Below are 21,986 nucleotides of genomic sequence, written 5' to 3' on the forward strand. Positions count from 1 at the left end.
CCCAGTACAGAGCCCTGCGGAACACCACTGGTCACAGACCTCCAGCCGGAAAAAGACCCTTCGACCACTACCCTCTGTCTCCTATGGCCAAGCCAGTTCTCCACCCATCTAGCCACTTCTCCTTGTATCCCATGAGCCTTAACCTTCTTAACCAACCTGCCATGTGGGACTTTGTCAAATGACTCACTGAAATCCATATAGACGACATCCACGGCCCTTCCTTCATCAACCGTTTTTGTCACTTCCTCAAAAAACTCCACCAAATTTGTAAGGCACGACCTCCCTCTTACAAAACCATGCTGTCTGTCACGAATGCGATTGTTCCGTTCTAAATGCACATACATCCTGTCTCTAAGAATCCTCTCCAACAACTTCCCTACCACGGACGTCAAGCTCACCGGCCTATAATTTCCTGGGTTATCCCTGCTACCCTTCTTAAACAACGGGACCACATTCGCTATCCCCCAATCCTCAGGGACCTCACCCGTGTCCAAAGAAGCGACAAAGATTTCCGTCAGAGGCCCAGCAATTTCATCTCTCGTCTCCCAGAGCAGTCGAGGATAGATGCCATCAGGCCCTGGGGCTTTGTCAGTTTTAATGTTCCCTAAAAAACCTAACACTTCCTCTCGTGTAATGGAGATTTTCTCTAACGGGTCAACACCTCCCTCCGAGACACTCTCTCTCTCTCCAGTAGGATTCCCTCATGCTGGAACATTAGCTCCTAACGTTTTAACACTTCTAGCTGCCAGTGCAGGGTTTCCCATCATTATCTGCATGAATCTGTCTTGTGAACCATCAGCTAACTGAGGAGAAGGGGGATGAAGTTTGGACCCTGTGCTCTATAAATACCCTGGGTAGAGCCATGCCCACTTGGCCAAAGGGCAGCAGTAACAGCGGCTGAGGGTTACCTGTTATCAGCGTCTCATCTGGGTAAATGAACTGTGGGGGTCTGATGTGGTGGTGCTTCTTTAAGAGTGACAATGGCTTGAAACCAATGAGAACCAAGCCTGGGCCATCAAATCTCTTCAATTCCTCGGTTTCCTCTTTCTCCAGAACAATCTGCCTCTGTCCATAAACCTGGGAACCAAAAAGAACAAGAACAGGCTTAAATTATATGAAAGAGCAACATCTTTCGAGGTACTCACCCGCTGACCCTCCCAAAGCCTGTCCACCATCTACAAGGCACAAGTCAGGAGTGATGGAGTACTCTCCACTTGCAGCTCCAGCAACACTCATGAAGCTTGACACCATCCAGGACAAAACAGCCCGCTTGACTGGCACTCCTTCTACAAGCATTCACTTCCTCCACCACGGACACATTGGCAGCCGTGTGTACCATCGATAAGATGCACTGCAGGAACTGACCAAGGTCCCTTCAATAGCTCCTTCCAAACCCACAACTACTTCCATCTAGAAGGGCCAGGGCAGCAGATACCTGGGAAGACCATCACCTACAAGTTCCCCTCCAAGCCACTCACGATCCTGACTTGGAAATATATTGGCTGTTCCTTCACTGTCGCTGAGTCAAAATCCCTGAACTCACTCCCTAACAGCACAGTGGGTGTACCTACACCACATGCACTGTAGCGTTTCAAGAAGGAAGCTCACCACCACCTTCTCAAGGGCAACTGGGGATGGGTAATCATAGAAACCCTGCAGTGCAGAAGGAGGCCATTCAGCCCATTGAGTTTGTACCGACCACAATCCCACCCAGCCCCTATCCCTGTAGCCCCATGTATCTATCCTGATAGTGCCCCTGACACTAAGGAGCAATTTATCATGGCCAATCAACTAACCTGCACATCTTTGGAGTGTGGGAGGAAACCGGAGCACCCGGAGGAAACCCACGCAGACACAGGGAGAACGTGCAGACTCCACACAGACAGTGACCCAAGCCGGGAATCAAACCCGGGTCCCTGGCGCTGTGAGGCACCAGTGCTAACCGCCGTGCCGCCCTAACGGTCCTCTTCTGGATTAGGTCACACTGTGTGATATGAGCAATCACCGTCATGAGTAACACAGCCTCTGTGTTATTTTGTTAAATAACACAGAGGCTCAAGCACGCTCTGTTCATTAGGCTGGACATATTTTGTGGAATATTCCATCAATATAGATGGTCATGTAACCACATCAAGCAGATAAACTCAATGAAGTGAAAGCAAAATACTATGGACGCTGGAAATCTGAAATAAAAACAGAGAATGCTGGAAAAGCTCAGCAGGTGCACGGAGAGAGAAGCAGAGTTAACATTTCCGGTCCGTATGCCTCTTCTTCAAAGAGCTAATCCAGTGAAGGTCTGACTGAAAAATGGAAAGTTAATCTCGGTATAAAAAGAGCAAAGGGATGGAAGCCTCTTCCCACTGGCTGTCTGGATTACGATGGTACAAAATATTCAGGACATTGGAAGAAGGGTGATGCGTACCCCAGAAACGGGGCGGCACGGTGACACAGTGGTTAGCACTGCTGCTTCACAGCGCCAGGGACGCGAGTTCGTTTCCCGGCTTGGGTCATTGTCTGTGTGGAGTCAGCACGTTCTCCCCCGTGTCTGCGTGGGTTTCCTCCGGGTGCTCCGGTTTCCTTCCACAGTCCGAAAGACGTGCTGGTTAGGGTGCATTGGCCGTGCTAAATTCTCCCTCAGCGTTACCCGAACAGGCGCCGGAGTGTGGCGACTAGGGGATTTTCACAGTAACTTCACCGCAGTGTTAATGTAACCTTACTTGTGACACTAATAAATAAACTTTTAACTTTAAACAGGTAACCAGTTAAAGACAGAGCAGAAAATAAAAATGATACATAGAAATCATAGAATCATAGAAACCCTACAGTGCAGAAGGAGACCATTCGGCCCATCGAGTCTGCACTGACCACAATCCCACCCAGGCCCTACCCCCACATATTTTACCCGCTAATCCCTCTAACCTACGCATCCCAGGACTCTAAGGGGCAATTTTTTTAACCTAGCCAATCAACCTAACCTGCACATCTTTGGACTGTGGGAGGAAACCGGAGCACCCGGAGGAAACCCACGCAGACACGAGGAGAATGTGCAAACTCCACACAGACCTCGTACTGATCCTTATTTTAAAATAAAAAAGCAAGTTACAGGGAGGGAATCAGTTTGTGGAAGAAAGGGATGGAGAGAGTCAAACGTAAGTAGAAAGATTCCTACATTACAGCAGTGGCTAAACTTCGAAACCAATGCTGAACAAGGAGACAGGTTGTCGAAGTTTTTTGTCTTGCACTCATCAGGACAAACCCCAGAAGGTCAAATTTCAAACAATTGTGACAATTTATACCACAGGAGAAAAGGGTGTTGATTGGTTGACAAGTCGACTCTGATTGGCCGAGGTCTTGCCATGGACAAAGCAATGGGGAGCTATAGGCTCCTCAAGCTGCCAGATAATTCAAAACAGGTGCAAGGCTTGGGCATATTCCTTTTGTCTGCAGGAAAGTTCAGAAGTACTTCATTGGCTGTGAAGTGCTTTGGGCCATCTTGAAGTTGTGGAAGGCGCTATTTTAATTAATACAAGTTCTTTTTTTCTTTATTTACTCATCTCATTACCATTCTATCTTTGCCTTGCACCATTGTCTCTTCTGTTATTTAATCTCTGCTGCCTCCCCTTTCACTCTTTCCAGCCCTCCATGCATACCTTCCTTCTGTACCTGTTTGAACCCTGTGGCATGTCTAACGTGGGCTAGTTGTAAAGAAAAGTCATTGACCTGAAAGATTAACTCTTGTTTCTCTCTGTACAGTACGCACAAGGGATACAATAACAGGGGAGTTATATTACTGGATGAGTAATTCAGAGGTTTTGACTAATGATAGAATCATAGAATCCCTACAGTGCAGAAGGAGGCCGTTCAGCCCATCAAGTCTGCACCGACCACAATCCCACCCAGGCCTGTCCTCATAAACCTATGCATCTACCCTAGCTAGTCCCCCTGATACTCAAGGGGCAATTTAGCATGGCCAATCCACCTAAACCGCACATCTTTGGACTGTGGCAGGAAACCGGAGCACCCGGAGGAAACCCACGCAGACACGGGGAGAACGTGCAAACTCCAGATAGACAGTGACCCAAACCAGGAATTGAACCCGGGTCCCTGGTGCTGTGAGTCAGCAGTGCTAACCTACTGTGCCACCGTGCCGTCGATCTAGAGGCACGAGTTCAAACCACACCACAGCAACTGGGGGAGAAAAAGAGAAGATGCTGGAAAATCTCAGCAGGTTTGGCAGCATCTGTGAATAGAGAAAAGAGCCAACGTTTCGAGTCTGGATGACCCTTCGCCAGAGCTGTATAATAAAGGGGAAATTAGTCTGTGATCATGAAATTACCCGATTGTTGTAAAAACCCATCTGGTTCATTAATGCTCTTTAGAGAAGGAAATCTGCCGTCCTTACCCGGTCTGGCCTGTCTGAGGATCCAGAACCGCATGGCTGACTCTCAACTACCCTCTGATTGACTTAGAAAGCCACTCAGTTGTGTCAAAAGTCATGATGAAACTGCACTGTGGATGTGCCTTCACATCGCAGAGTGCAGCAGTTTTAGAAAACGCCTCATCATCGCCTGCTCGAGGGCAATTAGGGATGCACAATAACTCACATCTCGTTCATGAATTAAGAAAGAGCATTTTCTGTTTGTATTTCAGATTACCAGCATCCGCAGTGTTTTGCCTTTGGTCAGGCAGGAGTTGACGTTTTAATTCAGCACGGTATAGGTTCACCGTCCTTTACCTGGGCCTTCTTGGTGTCGCTGGGCAGGAGCGGACTGCCCATCTCCCCGTTAAACCAGCGGGTTTTGGTTTTGACGGGCTCGTTGCTTTCTCGGTACAGGCGGACGGCACTGGGTTTCCTGGCACTCCGCACGAGATTGTAAACTCCGACTGAAAGTTCCACGCCTTCTCCCAGCTTCAGGTTCAGCCTGGCCAAAACAAAACAAAACAAAAACAGGACATCAAATACAACCGACACCGGAACAGAGAGTTTAACAGGGGCTGAAACTCAAAGACATTCTGATGCACATTAAGCGGTTGAAGAAGGCGGCAGTTTAGGGATGGGGGGCGGTGGGGTTTAAGCCAAGGTCCTGACGACTTGGTCAGTTGGATGTAAAAGATCCCACAGCACCACATGGAGGATGGCACGGTGGCACAGTGGTTAGCACTGCTGCTTCACAGCGCCAGGGACCCGGGTTCGATTCCCGGCTCGGGTCACTGTCTGTGTAGAGTTTACACATTCTCCCCGTGTCTGCGTGGGTTTCCTCCGGGTGCTCCGGTTTCCTCCCACATTCTGAAAGATGTGCTGGTTAGGGTGCATTGACCCGAACAGGTGCCGGACTGTGGCAACTAGGGGAATTTCACAGTAACTTTATTGCAGTGTTAATGTAAGCCTTACTTGTGACTAATAAATAAACTTTACTTTGGAGAGCAGGGAAGCTCTGTCCTGTCAAATTAACCTCCAAAAAACAGATCTGGTCATTATCTCACTGTTCAAGTGTGTGTGGAAAATAGTTGCTACGTTTACCAATGTTTGTGAGGAGGATTGTCAGAGGATGCAGCAGGATATCGATAGTCTGGATAGACTTGGGCGGAGAAATGGCAGATGGAATTTAATCCAGACAAATGCGCCTCTTTTTTCTCAGAAGACGAAGGAAATTTGGCATGTCCACTATGACTCTCACCACCTTCTACAGATACACCATAGAAAGCATTCTTTCTGGTTGTATCACAGCTTGGTATGGATCCTGCTCTGCCCAAGACCGCAATAAACTACAAAAGGTTGTGAATGTAGCCCAATCCATCATGTAAACCAGCCTCCCATCCATTGACTCTGTCTACACTTCCCGCTGCCTCAGCAAAGCACTCAGCATAATTAAGGACCCCAGACACCCCGGACATTCTCTCTTCCACCAAAAGATACGGTCACGTACCAACTGACTCGAGAACAGCTTCTTCCCTGCTGCTATCAGACTTTCGAATGGACCTACCTTGCATTAAGTTGATATTTCTCTCCATCCTAGCTATGACGGTAACATTCTGCGCTCTCTCCTTTTCTTCTCTATGAATGGTATGCGTTGTCGGTATAGTGCACAAGAAACAATACTTTTCACTGTATACCAATACATGTGACAATAATAAATCAAATCAAATCAAAGATGATGCATTTTGAAAGGTCCAATGCAGTAGGGAAATACACAGTAAATGGCAGGACCCTTAGAAGCATTAACATGCAGAGGGATCTGGGCGTACAGGTCCACAGTTCCCTGAAAGTGGCAACACAAGTGGATAAGGTGGTCAAGATGGCGTATGGCATGCTTGCCTTCATCGGTTGGGCCATAGGGTGCAAAATTTGGCAGGTCAAGTTGCAGCTGTATAGAGCTTTAGTTAGGGCATGTTTGGAATATTGCATACAGTTCTGGTCGCCACATTAAAAGTTTACCAGGATGTTACCTGGTTTGGAGGGTATTAGCTATGAGAAGAGATTGGACAAACTTGATTTGTTTTCATTTGAACGTCAGAGGCTGAGGGGCGACCTGATAGAAGTCTACAAGATTATGAGAGGCGTGGATAGAATGGATAGTCAGAGTCTTTTTCCCAGGGTAGAAATGCCAATTACTAGGGGACAGAGGTTTAAGGCAAAAAGGGGGAAAGTTTAAAGGAGATGTGAGAGGCAAGTTTTTTTACACAGAGGGTGGTAAGTGCCTGGGACGCGCTGCCAGAGGAGGTGGTAGAAGCAGATACAATAGCAACATTTAAGAGGCATCTGGATAGATACATGAAAAGGCTGGGAATGGAGGAATTTGCTATGTAGAGACGAAAGGTCTTTAGTTTAGAAAGGCGTCCTGTGTCCAGACGCAGACTTGGAGGGCTGAAGGGCCTGTTCCTGTGCTGTACTATATTCTTTGTATGGCCGATTCCTGTCAAAGTAACATGATGCACCTTATGATGTTTCAAAATAAGAGACGCAGCAGAGAAACAGGCCATTCAGCCCAACAGCTGCATGCCAGTATTTCCGCTTCCCATGAACTTTCTCCCTCCCCTCTCCCTTTAGCGTTATCAGCGTAACCGGCCAATGATTTTCTCTCTCATGCTCATCCAGCTTCTCCGTAAACGCAGCTACACCATTCATTACAACCCTGTGGTAGCCAAGTTCCACATTCCCATCACTCTCTGGGTAAAGAAATTTCTCCTGCATTCCTGGCCTGGTCACTACCTGGTGTTGACGGCTTCTGGTTTCGCTCTTCCCAGCGAGTGGAAACATGCCCTGAGTGCCTAATCTATGAAGATCGTCCGTACATTTGAGCAGATTGTGTGCATGAACACGGACGTTCTGTCTGCCAAGGTCCGCAGGGAATACATTAGAAACTCTCCGAGGACCCAGGAGACGCGGTGCTACTCTGAGTGACTGCTGACCTGGTGACGGTCCTCTTCTTGTAGTCCTTGGCCCACACTTTCCGAAGCAGATCGCCCAACCTGGCTGACCCCTCGCCTTGCACAGCTGCATCCCCATCCTCTGATACACTGACAATGTCGCAGTAAAAGAGAGACATGTCAAACCCACCAGGCTTCTTCAGATGCATCAGGTCAAGGATGATACCTGTACACAGACAAGGGCAGAGACAAAGACACACCATTCACAGCATAGCAGCAAAAGGCAAAGCTTCTGTTATTATTGCTCGCGAGATGATGGGCGGGATTTTCCAGCCACGCTCACCCCCAAGGGTCCATGTCCCGCTCGCTACGATTCCCGTGGTGGGCGGGACGGGAAAATTCCGCCCAGTCTTTTGACAAAAAATGATCGGCAATTTTCCCTGCAACGTTTCTCAGATTCTTTAAGTTGGAGCTGGACCCAGTTCTTGACGAGGGTAAAGATTGTGAAGTACAGAAAATCAGATTTGATCTGTGATCTCCTAGACTGGTTTTGGTTGCCTGACGTGTTTGACTTTGGGCCTGTTTATTTGCCTTGATTAGCAGACTATGTCGGTGACTGGGGGGAGCGGGGGGGATAGAATGAGGAAAGAGAGGAAGAAGTGTTTAGTTCCGGTCTTCGTACCATCACGTCACAGGGCAGGCTGGCGTGGGCTGCAGGTCTTACCCTTCCTTTAGTTTTGGATGCTGGCTGGCAGGACACCAACCCATGTTGGGAAACAGCCTTCTGGCCATCCCTACAGAACCACGCTTCAGGTGACAATCAGGACAGTGGAAGCAGTGAAGGGATTGTTCGATGAAGCTCCAATGCACAGTACAACACTGGTCTGGCCACTACACTGTCGAACCCCGCTTCAACACGACTGAATAGTTTGAAAGGGAGAAGAGTGGGTCTAAGGCTAGTATTTTAAACTTAAATAAAGGCAACTATGTGGGCATGAAAGTTGTGCTAGCTAAGTGAACTGGGAGATTAGGCTAGGGGACAGATCAATAGACAAGCAGTGGCAGACATTTAAGGGGCTATTTCAGAATATTCTGAATAAGTAAATTTCTACTATTAAAAATATTTGAAGGGGGAGGACCCACTTCCGTGGTTAACTAAAGAAGTTAAGGAAACTGTCAAACTTAAGGAAAAAGCATATAACTGCAGGCCAGATGATTGGTTAGAATGTGAAGAACAGCAGAGAATGACCAAAGGTTAATCAGGAGAAAGAAATTAGAGTATGAGAGGAAGATGGCTAGAAATGTGAAAACTTATAGCATGTGTTTCTACAGGTGTTTAAACAGGAAAATAGCAAGTTAAGTGAGTCCTCTAGAGAGTGAGAATGAACCATAGAATCCCTACAGTGCAGAAGGAGACCATTCAGCCCATTGAGTCTGCACCGACTCTCCGAAAAAACATCTTACTCAGGTCCACCCAATCGATTTATCCCTGTAACCGCATGCATTTACCATGGCTAATCCACCTAACCTACAGCATCAGGGGAATTAGCTGGGTAAATACATAAGGTTTTGGGGATAGGGCCTGGGTGGGATTGTCAGTGAAGTGATTGTAAGTGTCAGTCGGATGAGCAGGTGAAATATGTGGGGTTACAGGAATAGGGCCTGTGTGGGATTGTGGTTGGTGCAGGCTTGATGGGCCGAATGGCCTCCTTCTGCACTGTAGGGATTCCATGGGATTCTAAGGAAGTGTGTAAATGAGTTGGAGACATTTCAGAGGGGGTTTGCTGGATCGATAGCTGGAACGAGCGGGTTATCTTATGGGGAAAGGTTGGGCAGACTGGGCTTGTTTCCACTGGAGTTTAGAAGGGTGAGGGGTGACTTGATTGAAGTAACTAAGATCCTGAACGGTCTGGACAAGGTGGGCATGGAAAGGATGTTTCTTCTTGTGGGAGAGTCCAGAACGAGCGGGCTCTGTTTTGAAATTAGTGGTTGCCCTTTTAGGACAGAGATGGAGAGAATTCTTTTCTTTCAGAGGGTTGCATGACTTTGGAACTCTCTGGCCGGAATTTACTGGCATGTCCGCTTGAGGTTCGCACGATCCCGCCCGAGGCTAACGGAGAATGCCGTTCTCCGAGCCTCATCCATCCCTGGAATCAGGGCAGGCGTGCCGGTAAAATTCCGGCCTCTGTCTCAGAAGGCAATGGGGGGGTCACTGAATATCTTTAAGGCAGAGGTAGAGAGATTCTTGTTCGGTGAGGGAATCAAAGATTATTGTGGGTAGATAGGAATGTGGAATTTGAAACACAAACGTACAAGGCATGATCTCATTGAACGGCACAGCAGGCGGGAGGGGCCGAATGGCCTACTTACGCTCCAATTTTGTGCGAAGCACTATTTTCAATCTTGTCAAATCCATCCATTGCCTCAGCCCTCCCCGTCTCTGCGACCTGCACCCCAGTCCAATAACCCTCTGAAATCTCTGCTCTCAGGTGACAAGCTGAGGAAGAGGGTCTGCAGTTTCCCAGAGGGAGGGTCAGCGAGTGGAATGCGTGGCACGTGGGAGATTCGGCAAGCATGATGGGCAGAAAACCGGAGCGAAGTATATTTATATCTTTAAATTGATTTCATTTCAAAAGTTATTTCATCGACCGCTATAGTAATTCAGCAACATTAAATATTTTCACTCACAGGTTATCATGTTGAGAAATGTCCTACAGACTCTAAAGACAGCTTTCACATTGGTTTTAATGGGAAAACCTGATTTGTTTAAAGTTGTTTCACATAAAGTTGCACTTCACGGCAATGCAACTGCAATCTTAAGTGAGGACTTTGTGATTCAACATCTTTGAACCAGTCGCTGACAAATGCTTGATGGTAACAGTGGTTTGCCGACCTGTCTCTCGCAGGTCATTGGCCTTTGTTCTGGTCAGTCGTGCTTTGGAGCTGTCTTTAGCATGTGGGTTGTCATTGTTGGTGAACAGCATGATGCGCTTGTGGCTCAGTTTCAGCGTGACGTCACTGAAGAGATTGGAGCAGACCCAGAGAGCATCACTCAACGAGTCATCGGCACTGTGGCCTATGTTCTTCTTGAAGGACTTGTTCCCCTTCTCCCCCTCAGACTGGTCCAACTCCAGTACTCGCTTAGCACCTGAGCCCAGACAGAGAGAGTCAGATTAGAACATCAATCTATTAAACACACCAGGGGAGGCGATGGCCCAGTGGTATTATCGCTAGACTATTAACCCAGAAACTCAGCTAATGTTCCGGGGACCCGGGTTCGAATGTCGCCACGGCAGACGGTGGAATTTGAATTCAATAAAGAAAAAATCTGGAATTAAGAATCCACTGATGACCATGAACCATGGTCGATTGTCAGAAAAACCCATCTGGGCCACTAATGTCCTTTAGGGAAGGAAATCTGCCGTCCTTACCTGGTCTGGCCTACATGTGACTCCAGAGCCACAGCAATGTGGTTGGCTCTCAACTGCCCTCGGGCAACTAGGGATGGGCAATAAATGCTGGCCAGCCAGCGACGCCCGTGTCCCACAAATGAATAAAAAACAGGAAATGGCCCATGTTCTTTTTACATAGATACAGGATGATGACCTATTAGGGACAGAGGCCTCAGAAACCTGCTCTTACACTTTCAAACTTAAGGATCCTGGGGCTAGAACTCTCCTCCTCCTCTTGGCTTTTTAATTTTTCTTTTATAGGATGTGGGTGTTGCTGGCTCGACCATCTGTTATTGCCCTCGAGAAAGTAGGTGGTGAGCCGCCATCTTGAACCGCTACAGTCCCTGTGGTGTAGGCACACCCACAGTGCTGTTAGGGAGGGACTTCCAGGATTTTGCCCCAGCGACAGTGAAGGAACAGCTGATATATTTCCAAGTCAGGATGGTGAGTGGCTTGGAGGGGAACTTGCAGGTGGCGGAGTTCCAAGATATGTGCTGCCTTTTTCCTTCTAGATGGTAGAAGTCATGGGTTTGGAAGGTGCTGTTCATAAGTTGATAAGATATAGGAGCAGAATTAGGCCATTTGGCCCATCGGGTCTGCTCCGCCATTCAATCATGGCTGATATGCTCCTCATCCCCATTTTCCTGCCTTCTCCCCATAACCTTTCAACCCATTCCCAATTAAAAAATCAGTCTAACTCCTCCTTAATTTTACTCACTGTTCCAGCATCCGCTGCACTTTGGGGGAGCGAATTCCAGAGTTTCACAAGCCTTTGGGAGAAGTAGTTTCTCCTCAACTCTGTTTTAAATTTGCTGCCCCTTATCCTAAGACTACGACCTCTCGTCCTAGAATGCCCCACCAGCAGAAGCATCCGCTCCACGTCTACTTTATCCTGTTGAAGGAGCCTTAGGTGAGTTGCTGCAGAGCATCTTACAGATGGTACACACGGCTGCCACTCGGTGGAGGAGAGTGAGAGTGTTGAAGGTGGTAGATGTGATGCCAATCAAGTGGACCACTTTGTCCTGGATGGAGTCGAGTTTCTTGCGTGAAGTTGGAGCCGCACTCATCCGGGCAAGTGGGGAGTATTCCATTACACTCCTGACTTGTGCCCTGTAGATGGTGGACAGATATTGGGGGAGTCAGAAGGTGAGTTACTCCCCGCAGAGTTCCCAGCATCTGACCTGCATTTGTAACCACAATATTTCTATTCCACCAGGACCTCAAAACAATGCATCCAAGAACTTGTGCGTTTTGAACCTCAGTCTGAGCTGTCCTGCAAAATGGTGCCTCATGCCACAGATATCAGACGGACATATTTTACACAGAGGGTGGTGGGGGCCTGGAATGCGCTGCCAGGCAAGGTGGTGGAGGCGGACACACTGGGAACGTTTAAGACTTATCTAGACAGCCATATGAACGGAGTGGGAATGGAGGGATACAAAAGAATGGTCTAGTTTGGACCAGGGAGCGGCGCGGGCTTGGAGGGCCGAAGGGCCTGTTCCTGTGCTGTATTGTTCTTTGTTCTTTATGCCAGCCAGAGTTCCCCACACCTCCAGTGGAAGTGGGCTCGAGGAGACACATGTTCTGCTCCATGGAAACAGAATCTCATCTGGACTTGAGCCGTCCGCTTAGTGGCTCTGGACGGGCTGAGATTGCGGTAATTAGCAATTAGGTCCAAGAATGGGCATTAAATCTGGAGTTTCAAATAGACTATTCTTATTAGCAGAATATTCATTCCGTTCCTGGGGTCCAGACAAGTCTTGGAGAATTGTGAGTTGTAAACATGTGAAATTTATTTTCAAGTTTTGTGGTTGAGGCAGAAAGGATGTTAACCCAACTGGACAGAGGGACAAAGGAAATGGGATCAAGGAAATATCGAATTTTACATACATGGTGGCACGGGTGGCACAGTGGTTAGCACTGCCGTCTCACTGCGCCAGGGGCCCGGGTTCAATTCCGGCCTCAGGTCATTGTCTGCGTGGAGTCTGCACATTCTCCCCGTGGGTTTCTTCTGGGTGCTCTGGTTTCCTCCCACAGTCTGAAAGACGTACAGTTAGGTGGAATGGCCATGCTAAATTAACCCTTAGTGTCAGGGGATTAGCAGGGTAAAGACATGGGGTTGCAGGGATAGGGCTGGGATTGTTATCAGTGTTGACTCGAATGGCCTCTTTCTGCACTGTAGTATTCTATGATGAGGAGGCCATTCAGTCCATCATGCCTGTTCCCTGCTCTTCATATCAGTGATCCAATGAGAAGACGGTGGGTAAATGTGAAAAGTGCAACCGAAAGGCACCAATTGCATTGATATAGCGCCTTTCCCAATCCCAGATGTCCCAAAACGCCTTACAGTCAATACTTCTGAAGTGTATTCCCAGTATTCCGGCCAATCGTTACTTCTCAATCAACATCACTGAATCAGATTGCCTGGTTATTGTCACTTTACTGCTCCCAGCTGCGTACCTACACCACAACTTGCACAGAGCAGAGTCCCAAGGGAAGGACATACCCCACACCGAGTTTAAATGGACTTGCTCCAGATCTGGGGGATAAACTTGCCTGGTGTGTCCAAGTCGTGGAGGACATAAACATGCTTGAAGTCAACAGAGTTCTTGTGCTTCTGAGTCCCGAAGAACACGACAGCCAGAAGGTCACGGTCGCTGCTAATAATCTTACTGGTGTAAACCCTGTGGACACACTGCAAGTAGAGAGAGTCTAATCAGTCAGCAGCACTATCAACCGACCTTTGCGGAAGGATGTATTGGCCTTGGAGGGAGTACAGAGAAGGTTGACCAGGTTGATACCGGAGATGAGGGGGTTAGCTTATGAGGAGAGATTGAGTAGATTGGGCCTGTACTCGTTGGAGTTTAGAAGGCTGAGGGGAGATCTTATAGAGACATATAAGATAATGAAGGGGCTAGAGAGGGGAGAGGCAGAGAGATTCTTTCCACTTAGAAAGGAAACAAGAACTCGAGGACACAGCCTCAAAATAAGGGGGAGTCAGTTTAGGACAGAGTTGAGGAGGAACTTCTTCTCTCAGAGGGTAGGGAATCTCTGCCCATTGAAGCAGTGGAGGCTACCTCATTAAAAATGTTTAAGTCACAGGTAGATAGATTTCTGATCAAGAAGGGAATTAAGGGTTACGGGGAGCGGGCGGGTAAGTGGAACAAAACCACGATCAGATCGGCCATGATCTTATTGAATGGCGGGGCAGGCTTGAGGGGCTAGATGGCCTACTCCTGCTCCTATTTCTTATGTTCTTATATTCTTAAAACACTCAGCACACGCAGACACAGGGAGAACATGCAAACTCCACACAGACAGTGACCCAAGCCAGGAATCAAACCTGGGTCCCTGGCACTGTGAAGCAGCAGTGCTAACCATTGTGCCACCGTGCTGTCCCTTTTGCACGGTAGATTTTCTTCACAGTATTTTTGAAAAACATCAGGACAAATTTCAAAAACCTTTTTTGAGGTAAAAATGTGCCTTGAATGTTTTCAAGAAGAGGGACTGTGTGTGTGTGTCTCTCAGAGATGTGAGGGAGAGACAGACATCTGGTTTTATAGGACCATTAGAGTATCAGGCATAGGAACAGAAGGAGGCCATTCAGCCCATCGAGTCTGTTCCACCATTCAATGAGATCATGACTGATTTGATAATCCTCAACTCCACTTTCCCGCCTTATCCCCAAGACCCTCGATTCCCTGACTGATTAAAAATCTGTCTACCTCAGCCCTGAACATACTTAACGACTGTCACCTACAGCACTGTCACTGGTCTCCTCTTACCTGAATAGTCATGTCGAATGCTGAAGTGGCCTCATCATTCATTTCAAACATGGCCTCCGAGGCATCGATGAGGAAGACTAAGCTATCCCTGCCTGCGTATCGAACGTCCTCTGAAACATAAATCAACACGTCACAACCTTAACTGATAGAAAAGAGCGGCTGGTGACAAAACCGAGGAATCGCAGCTTGTGATCATTCTCCAACCACTACACGATTCTTTGTATTAGGAGGGATTTATGGTGTTTGTAACAGCTGGACATCTCTGTGAGTGGATGTAATACATTCTCTTTTGTAAAAAAAAATCGATAGCTGTGCCTCAACAACCTTCTAACTGCTAGAACCGCAGTGACATCACTCAGAGAAGGCCCCGGAAAGACTGCAGGGGTTGGGGGGGAGGGTGTCACCCTGGTTTGATTTGATTTATTGTCACGTGGATTAGTATACAGTGAAAAGTATAGTTTCTTGCGCGCTATATAGACAAAATATACCATTCATAGAGAAGGAAAGGAGAGAGTGCAGAATGTAGTGTTAGTCAAAGCTCGGGTGTAGAGAAAGATCAACTTAATGCGAGGTAGGTCCATTCAAAAGTCTGATAGTAGCAGGGGTGCACGGTGGCACAGTGATTAGCACTGCTGCCTCACAGCGCCAGGGACCCGGGTTCAATTCCCGGCTTGGGTGAAAGTCTGTGTGGAGTCTGCACATTTTCCCCGTGTCTGCGTGGGTTTCCTCCCACAGTCCAATGATGTGCGGGTTAGGTTGATTGGCTATACTAAATTGTCCCTTAGTGTCAGGGGGATTAGCAGGGTAAATATGTGGGGTTACGGGGATAGGGCCTGGGTGGGATAGTTGGCGGTGCGGGCTCGATGGGACAAATGGCCTCCTCCTGCACTGTAGGATTCTATGATTCTAAGAAACTGTTTTTGAGTCGGTTGGTACCATGATCTCAGACTTTTGCATCTAAATCCCGATGGGAGAATGTGGAAGAGAGAATGTCCGGGGTACGTGGGGTCCTTAATTATGCTGGCTGCTTTGCCAAGGCAGCGGGAAGTGTAGACAGAGTCAATGGATGGGAGGCTGGTTTGTGTGATGGATTGGGCTACCGTCACGACCTTTTGTAGTTCCTTGCGGTTTTGGGCAGAGCAGGAGCCCATACCAAGCTGTGATACAACCAGAAAGGATGCTTTCTATCTGCGGACATACGACTCTCACCAACACCTACAGATGCATCATCGAAAGCATTCTTCCAGTTGTATTTCCTTAGTCTCCTCAGAAAATAGAGGCGTTGGTGGGTTTCTTAATGATCGCGTTTTACTCATCTAATAAAATCAAATAACTGGGGATGCTGGAAATCTGAAATAAAAATGGAAAAGGCTGGAAAAATTCAGCAGGTCTGGCAGTGTCTGTGGAGAGAGAAAGGATTCAGATCTTTCTGAAGTTGTGGCTGAGTCACATGGGAGGAATACCTTCACTGTGCCACCTGTCATGAAGCTGGAAATGTGTTTGCAAAAATTGAATTAAGAAAGACTTGGAAGTACTGTGAACTGTCAGGGAGATAGTGTTAAACTTGAAGAGGACAAAGACGGGGCTGATGGAATGGACAAGTATCAGATTAAATGTAATGCTGAGAAACGCAAAATGATTCGGCACGCTAGCATAGTGGTTAGCACTGCTGCTTCACAGCTCCAGGGACCTGGGTTCGATTCCCGGCTTGGGTCACTATCTGTGTGGAGTTTGCACATTCTCCTCGTGTCTGCGTGGGTTTCCTCCAGGTGCTCCAGTTTCTTCCCACAGTCCAAAGATGTGCGGGTTAGGTTGATTGGCCATGCTAAAAATTGCCCTTAGTGTCCTGAGATGCGTAGGTTAGAGGGAGTAGTGGGTAAATATGTTGGGATATGGGGGTAGGGCCTGGGTGGGATTGTGGTCGGTGCAGACCCGATGGGCCGAATAGCCTCTTTCTGATTCATTTTGGTAGGAAGAATGCAAAGGACACAATATAAAATAAAACAAACAATTCTAAAGTGGGTGCTGGAGCAGAGAGACCTGGGTGTATATGTGCATAAATCACTGAAGGTGGCAAGACAAGTTGAGAAAGTGGATAAAAAGGCACATGGGATCTTGGTCTTTATAAATAACAGCACAGAGTACAACAGCAAGGGAGTGAAAATGAATTTTTACAAAACACTGGTCCAGCATCAACTGGAGTATTGCGTCCAATTCTGGAGATTGCAATTTAGGAAAGATATGACGGTTTCAGAAAAGGTCCAGGTGGTTCCAGGGATGAGGGACTTCAGTTATGTGGATAGATTGGAGAAGTTGGAACTGTTTTCCTTGGAAAAGTTCAAAATCACGAGGAATCTGGACAGAGTCAAGAGGGAGAAACTGTTCCCATTGGTGGAAGGATCAAGAACCAGAGGACCAATGCACCTAACCAGCACATCTTTCCGGAGAAAACTGGAGCACCTGGAGGAAACCCACACAGACACGGGGAGAATGTGCAGACTCCGCACAGTCACCCAAGCCGAGAGTCAAACACGGATCCCTGGCGCTGTGAGGCAGTAGTGCTAACCACTGTGCCACCCTGTATAACATCTGGGTGAAGCACTGGCGAGGCTATGGTTTCAGGTCAGGATTAGAATTATCAAAACGTGCGCAGTATGTTGTACTTAAACATAATAAATAGGAACAGGAATGCTCCACCATTCAATGAGATCACGGCTGATTTGATTGTGGCCTTAACTCCACTTCCCTGCCTGTTTCCCTCTCCTATCAAAAACCCGTCTCATCAGCCTCGAATGTTCTTATTATCGAGAGGTGTACAGCATGTTAGAATCGTAGAATCCTACAGTGCAGAAGGAGGCCATTTGGCCCATCAGGTCAAAGGTAGGGTTCTGAAGACTGTGGAGGAACAGAGAGATCTTGGGGTCCATATCCACAGATCTCTGAAGGTTGCCTCTCAAGTGGATAGAGCTGTGAAGAAGGCCTATAGTGTGTTAGCGTTTATTAACAGGGGGTTGGAGTTTAAGAGCTGTGGGGTTATGCTGCAACTGTACAGGACCTTGGTGAGACCACATTTGGAATATTGTGTGCAGTTCTGGTCACCTCACTATAAGAAGGATGTGGAAGCGCTGGAAAGAGTGCAGAGGAGATTTACCAGGATGCTGCCTGGTTTGGGGGGTAGGTCTTATGAGGAAAGGTTGAGGGAGCTAGGGTTGTTCTCTCTGGAGCGGAGGAGGTTGAGGGGAGACTTAATAGAGGTTTATAAAATGATGAAGGGGATAGATAGAGTGAACGTTCAAAGACTATTTCCTCGGGTGGATGGAGCTATTACAAGGGGGCATAACTATAGGGTTCATGGTGGGAGATATAGGAAGGATGTCCGAGGTAGGTTCTTTACGCAGAGAGTGGTTGGGGTGTGGAATGGACTGCCTGCAGTGATAGTGGAGTCAGACACTTTAGGAACATTTAAACGGTTATTGGATAGGTACATGGAGCACACCAGGATGATAGGGAGTGGGATAGCTTGATCTTGGTTTCAGATAAAGCTCGGCACAACATCGTGGGCCAAAGGGCCTGTTCTGTGCTGTACTGTTCTATGTTCTATCAAGTCTGCTCTGACCACAATCCTACCAGGCCCTATCCCCATGCATTTACCCTAGCTAGCCCCCCTGACACTGAGGTGCAATTTAGCATGGACAATACATCTAACTCGCACATCTTTGGACTGTGGGAGGAAACCAGAGGACCCAGAGGAAACCTACACAGACACGGGGGGAATGTGCAAACTCTACACAGACAGTGACCAAAGCCGGGAATTGAACCCGGGTCCCTGGCGCTGTGAGGCAGCAGTGCTAACCACTGTGCCACCGTGCCGTTGTAAACCTAGGGTTCACATTTGACCTACCTTCGTTTTCCTCTGCCTCCTCTGGATCCTCCTCATCTTCATTCCGAAAGTGTGACTGCCAATCCGCCATATCTGCTGTGGAGGAAGTGCCAACTCCCCTGTCAGGTAGAAGTACAAGGGACAACATTAACCAAAGGAGACATTCCTGGATCATGGGATTAGCCCAGAGAAGTGACAGAGACAAGGTGGCAGAATAATTCAGTCACTTTGGACTCAAAACGATTTAAAAACAAAACAGTGCCTTGATTGGTTTCACTTCTTCAAGGGCATACAGCTCTCTCAATCGGAGCTAGTGTAGACCATTCGGCCCCTCAAGCCTGTCCTGCCATTCAATAAGATCATGACTAATCATCTACCTCAACTCCACCTCCCTGCATTATCCCAATCTCCTTTGGCACCCAAAGTCCTATTGATTTCTGCCTGGACTATGCTCATCGAGTGAGCATCCACAGTCCACAGTGGGGTGGAGCGTTCCAAAGGGAGATGTACGGCTCCCAGCCTCATCCAGTGCTGGCCTCACTGTGGCTGATTAATTTTCTCCAGGCAAAGGGTATTAACAGATTCAAGGTAGGTGACCCAGATCAGTCATGAATTAGCTGAATGATGGAACAGACTTGAGGGACCGAATGGCCGCCTCCTCGGTGGAAAGTGAGACTTGGTGTTGGGAAATGTGCCCAATATAAGTCTCTTTTAAATTACACATCTGGATTTTAAATGTTTGGAATGATATACAACAGAGAAGAGCAATGGGAGAAGAAATATAAGTTAGCATTAAAGCAGCAGTTATTGAAATGTGTTCCCCTGGAGGGAGCTGTCCCTTTAAGAGGAGAATATGGCGCTTTAAGAGTGCAGTCAGAAGTCTCACAACACCAGGTTAAAGTCCAACAGGTTTATTTGGGCGCAAAAGCCACTAGATGTACAAGTAAGGTGGATTAAGCATGCTAAATTGACCCTTAGTGTCAGGGGGATTAGCTCGGGTAAATACATGGGGTTACGGGGATAGGGCCTGGGTGGGATTGTTGTCAGTGAAGACTCGATGGGTTGAATGGCCGCCTTCTGCACTGTAGGGATTCTATGATTCAAAGTGGGTTAGAGAGAGATTATATCAGAAATGGAGAGTTAAGTGAGCAAATATGTTAATACTTAAAAGGTCCTCTTTCTTTCTTCAGTTCCGCTGAAGCATTTTACTGTCAGGATTGTATCTCCCCCCAGCTCCTGGCCTTGCAATTCCATCCTCAAACTCGCCTTGTCCGCCTCTGCCATCTCCTGGTATTCAGTTGCATTGCCGCCCGCAGTCTCACTCTCGGCTCAACATAACTCCTGATTACTGAGGACCTCAGGCCGTCCCGACCAACCTCACAGCCAGGGAAGGCATGCTCACTGTTCTGAAACAGGGAGGAACGTGTCATGTGCACAGCAAGCTCCCATAAATGGCAATGAGATAAACGAACCAACAATCTGTGACGCTGGTGGCGGGATAAGCGATGATCCATACCATCACTAATAGGATCTTTAAAATTATGAAAAGTTTTTGATAGTGGGAGAATGTTTCCTCTTGTTTATTTGTTTAAGGAAGGATGTAAATGCATTGGAAACAGTTCGGAGAATGTCTACTGGACTAATACCAGGAATGGGTGGGTGGTGTTTTGAGCAAGGTTTGGAGAGGTGAACCTTGTATCCGCTGGAGTTTCGAAGAATAAGAGGCGACTTGATTGAAACAGATAAGATCCTGAGGGGGTGTTGACAGGGTGGATGTGGAGAGGATGTTTCCTCTTGTGGGAGAACGTAGAACTAGAGACTCACTGTTAAAAAGTAATTGGTCACCCGTTTAAAATGGAGAAAAGGTGAAACATTTTCTCTCTGGGGGTTCAGTGTCTTTGGAAGTCTCTCTTGAAATGGTGGTGGAAGCAGAGTTTTTGAATTAATGCTATTTTAAACCCCTAAGCTAATCCCAATTGCCCACGTTTATTAATGACAAATAACAGTGGACCCAACACCGATCCCTGAGGCACACCGCTGGTCACAGGTCTCCAGTTTGAAAAACAACCCTCGACAACCACCCTCTCGCTTCTGTCATCAAGCCAATTTTGTATCCATTTAGCTACCTCACCCTGGATCCCGTGAGATTTAACCTTATGCAACAACCTACCGTGCGATACCTTGTCAAAGGCCTTGCTAAAGTCCATGTAGACAACATCAACTGCACTGCCCTCATCTACCTTCTTGGTTACCCCTTCAAAAACACTCAATCAAATCTGTGAGACATGATTTTCCACTCACAAAGCCATGCTGACTGTCCCTAATCAGTCCTTGCCTCTCTTAAATAATTTAGCAGTAAAATTGGACCCTTCGTTTGACTGAATCTCCCTGGGAAATCCATAACGGGTAAAGAAAGCAAGCAAATCCCCCACAACCTTTTTTGCCTTGACATTCCATAATGGAATTGCGTCTGGAAACCTGGTAGACACATTCATTACGGTTAAAAAAATACTGGTTCCCACTTCTGGTTTTAGAGAGGGGACCTACACAATCAATGATAACCCGTGTAAAAGGTTCTTCAAATGCGAGAAGTGGCATCAAAGGTGCTGGTTTTATCACTGCCTGTGGCTTTCCTACCATCTGATACGTATGACAGGTACGGCAAGATTCAATCACATCTTTATGTAGTCCAGACCAATAGAAATGCTTCTGTATCTTAGCCTGAGTCTTCCTCACCCCTAGATGACCTCCTACAGGTAACTCTTGTGCTACCCGCAATACTTCCTGTCTGTATTCTACCAGCAACACAATCTGGTGAACTTCTGCCTATTTCTCATCTGCACTAACTTGCCAAGGTCTCTATTTTCACCTTAAGATTTTACTATTAAGGTAATAGCATTCTGGAATACACTCTGATTCCTTTTCCGAGTCGGCTTTATGATATAAATCCTTTATCACCTCATTTCTTTGTTATAACTCCATTAATCTTTTAGAGCTAGACACCTCTGCCTGATCCTCTACCTGCTTAGGTCTTTCCTTTACCATCTCATCAGAGTGTCAGCTAGCTGGACCTCAATTCCTTCATCTTTCTCTTTTGTTCTCCCACTCCTGTTTTAACTAATGGCTGTGGGATCTTGTCACCACACGATCTGGAAAAATTCCAGGGTATTTTTCTTTTAACTCCTCAGTTCCCTGGTTTTCTTTTGGCTTTTCCACTACAGTGAGCATCAGTCCCTCCTGTGAACCAGCGATATCATTTCCAAGAATAAACTGTATTCCTGGAATAGCCAAGTTTTCCATCACTCCCACTATCACTTACCCAGTCTTGATTGGACTTTCTAGCCTTATCTTACACAGGGGACATACTCCTCTCTCCATTTATTCCACAGATTACCACTCTCTCGGGCAATATTTCAGGAGTGCAAATATTTTCATCTCTTACTATTGGAGACAGACTAGCTCCCATATCTCTCAATATTTTAACTTCTTTACCTGAGGGAG

At 47.2% G+C, this 21,986-nt stretch overlaps 1 protein-coding gene across 2 annotated transcripts in view; it reads right to left on the bottom strand.

The window, feature by feature from the left end:
• The window catches only part of LOC144486466 (X-ray repair cross-complementing protein 5-like), a 37,889-nt gene extending 19,290 nt beyond the window's left edge, over positions 1 to 18,599 (bottom strand). The window contains exons 1-7 of one of the 2 annotated variants that reach the window (XM_078204501.1): positions 18,507 to 18,599; positions 14,606 to 14,715; positions 13,377 to 13,515; positions 10,262 to 10,516; positions 7,411 to 7,594; positions 4,736 to 4,922; positions 909 to 1,077 (exon numbers count right to left, since the gene is read on the bottom strand). In XM_078204501.1, coding sequence (XP_078060627.1) covers positions 909 to 1,077; positions 4,736 to 4,922; positions 7,411 to 7,594; positions 10,262 to 10,516; positions 13,377 to 13,515; positions 14,606 to 14,715; positions 18,507 to 18,576 — 1,114 coding nt within the window. In that variant the 5' untranslated portion in view covers positions 18,577 to 18,599. Of the gene's footprint in view, positions 1 to 908; positions 1,078 to 4,735; positions 4,923 to 7,410; positions 7,595 to 10,261; positions 10,517 to 13,376; positions 13,516 to 14,605; positions 14,716 to 18,495 lie in introns of both variants that reach the window. The other variant, XM_078204502.1, reaches the window with a different exon arrangement.
• Positions 18,600 to 21,986: the final 3,387 nt, after the last annotated feature.

The sequence above is a fragment of the Mustelus asterias genome, unplaced genomic scaffold, assembly GCF_964213995.1.
Source record: "Mustelus asterias unplaced genomic scaffold, sMusAst1.hap1.1 HAP1_SCAFFOLD_350, whole genome shotgun sequence".
Lineage (NCBI taxonomy): Eukaryota > Metazoa > Chordata > Chondrichthyes > Carcharhiniformes > Triakidae > Mustelus > Mustelus asterias.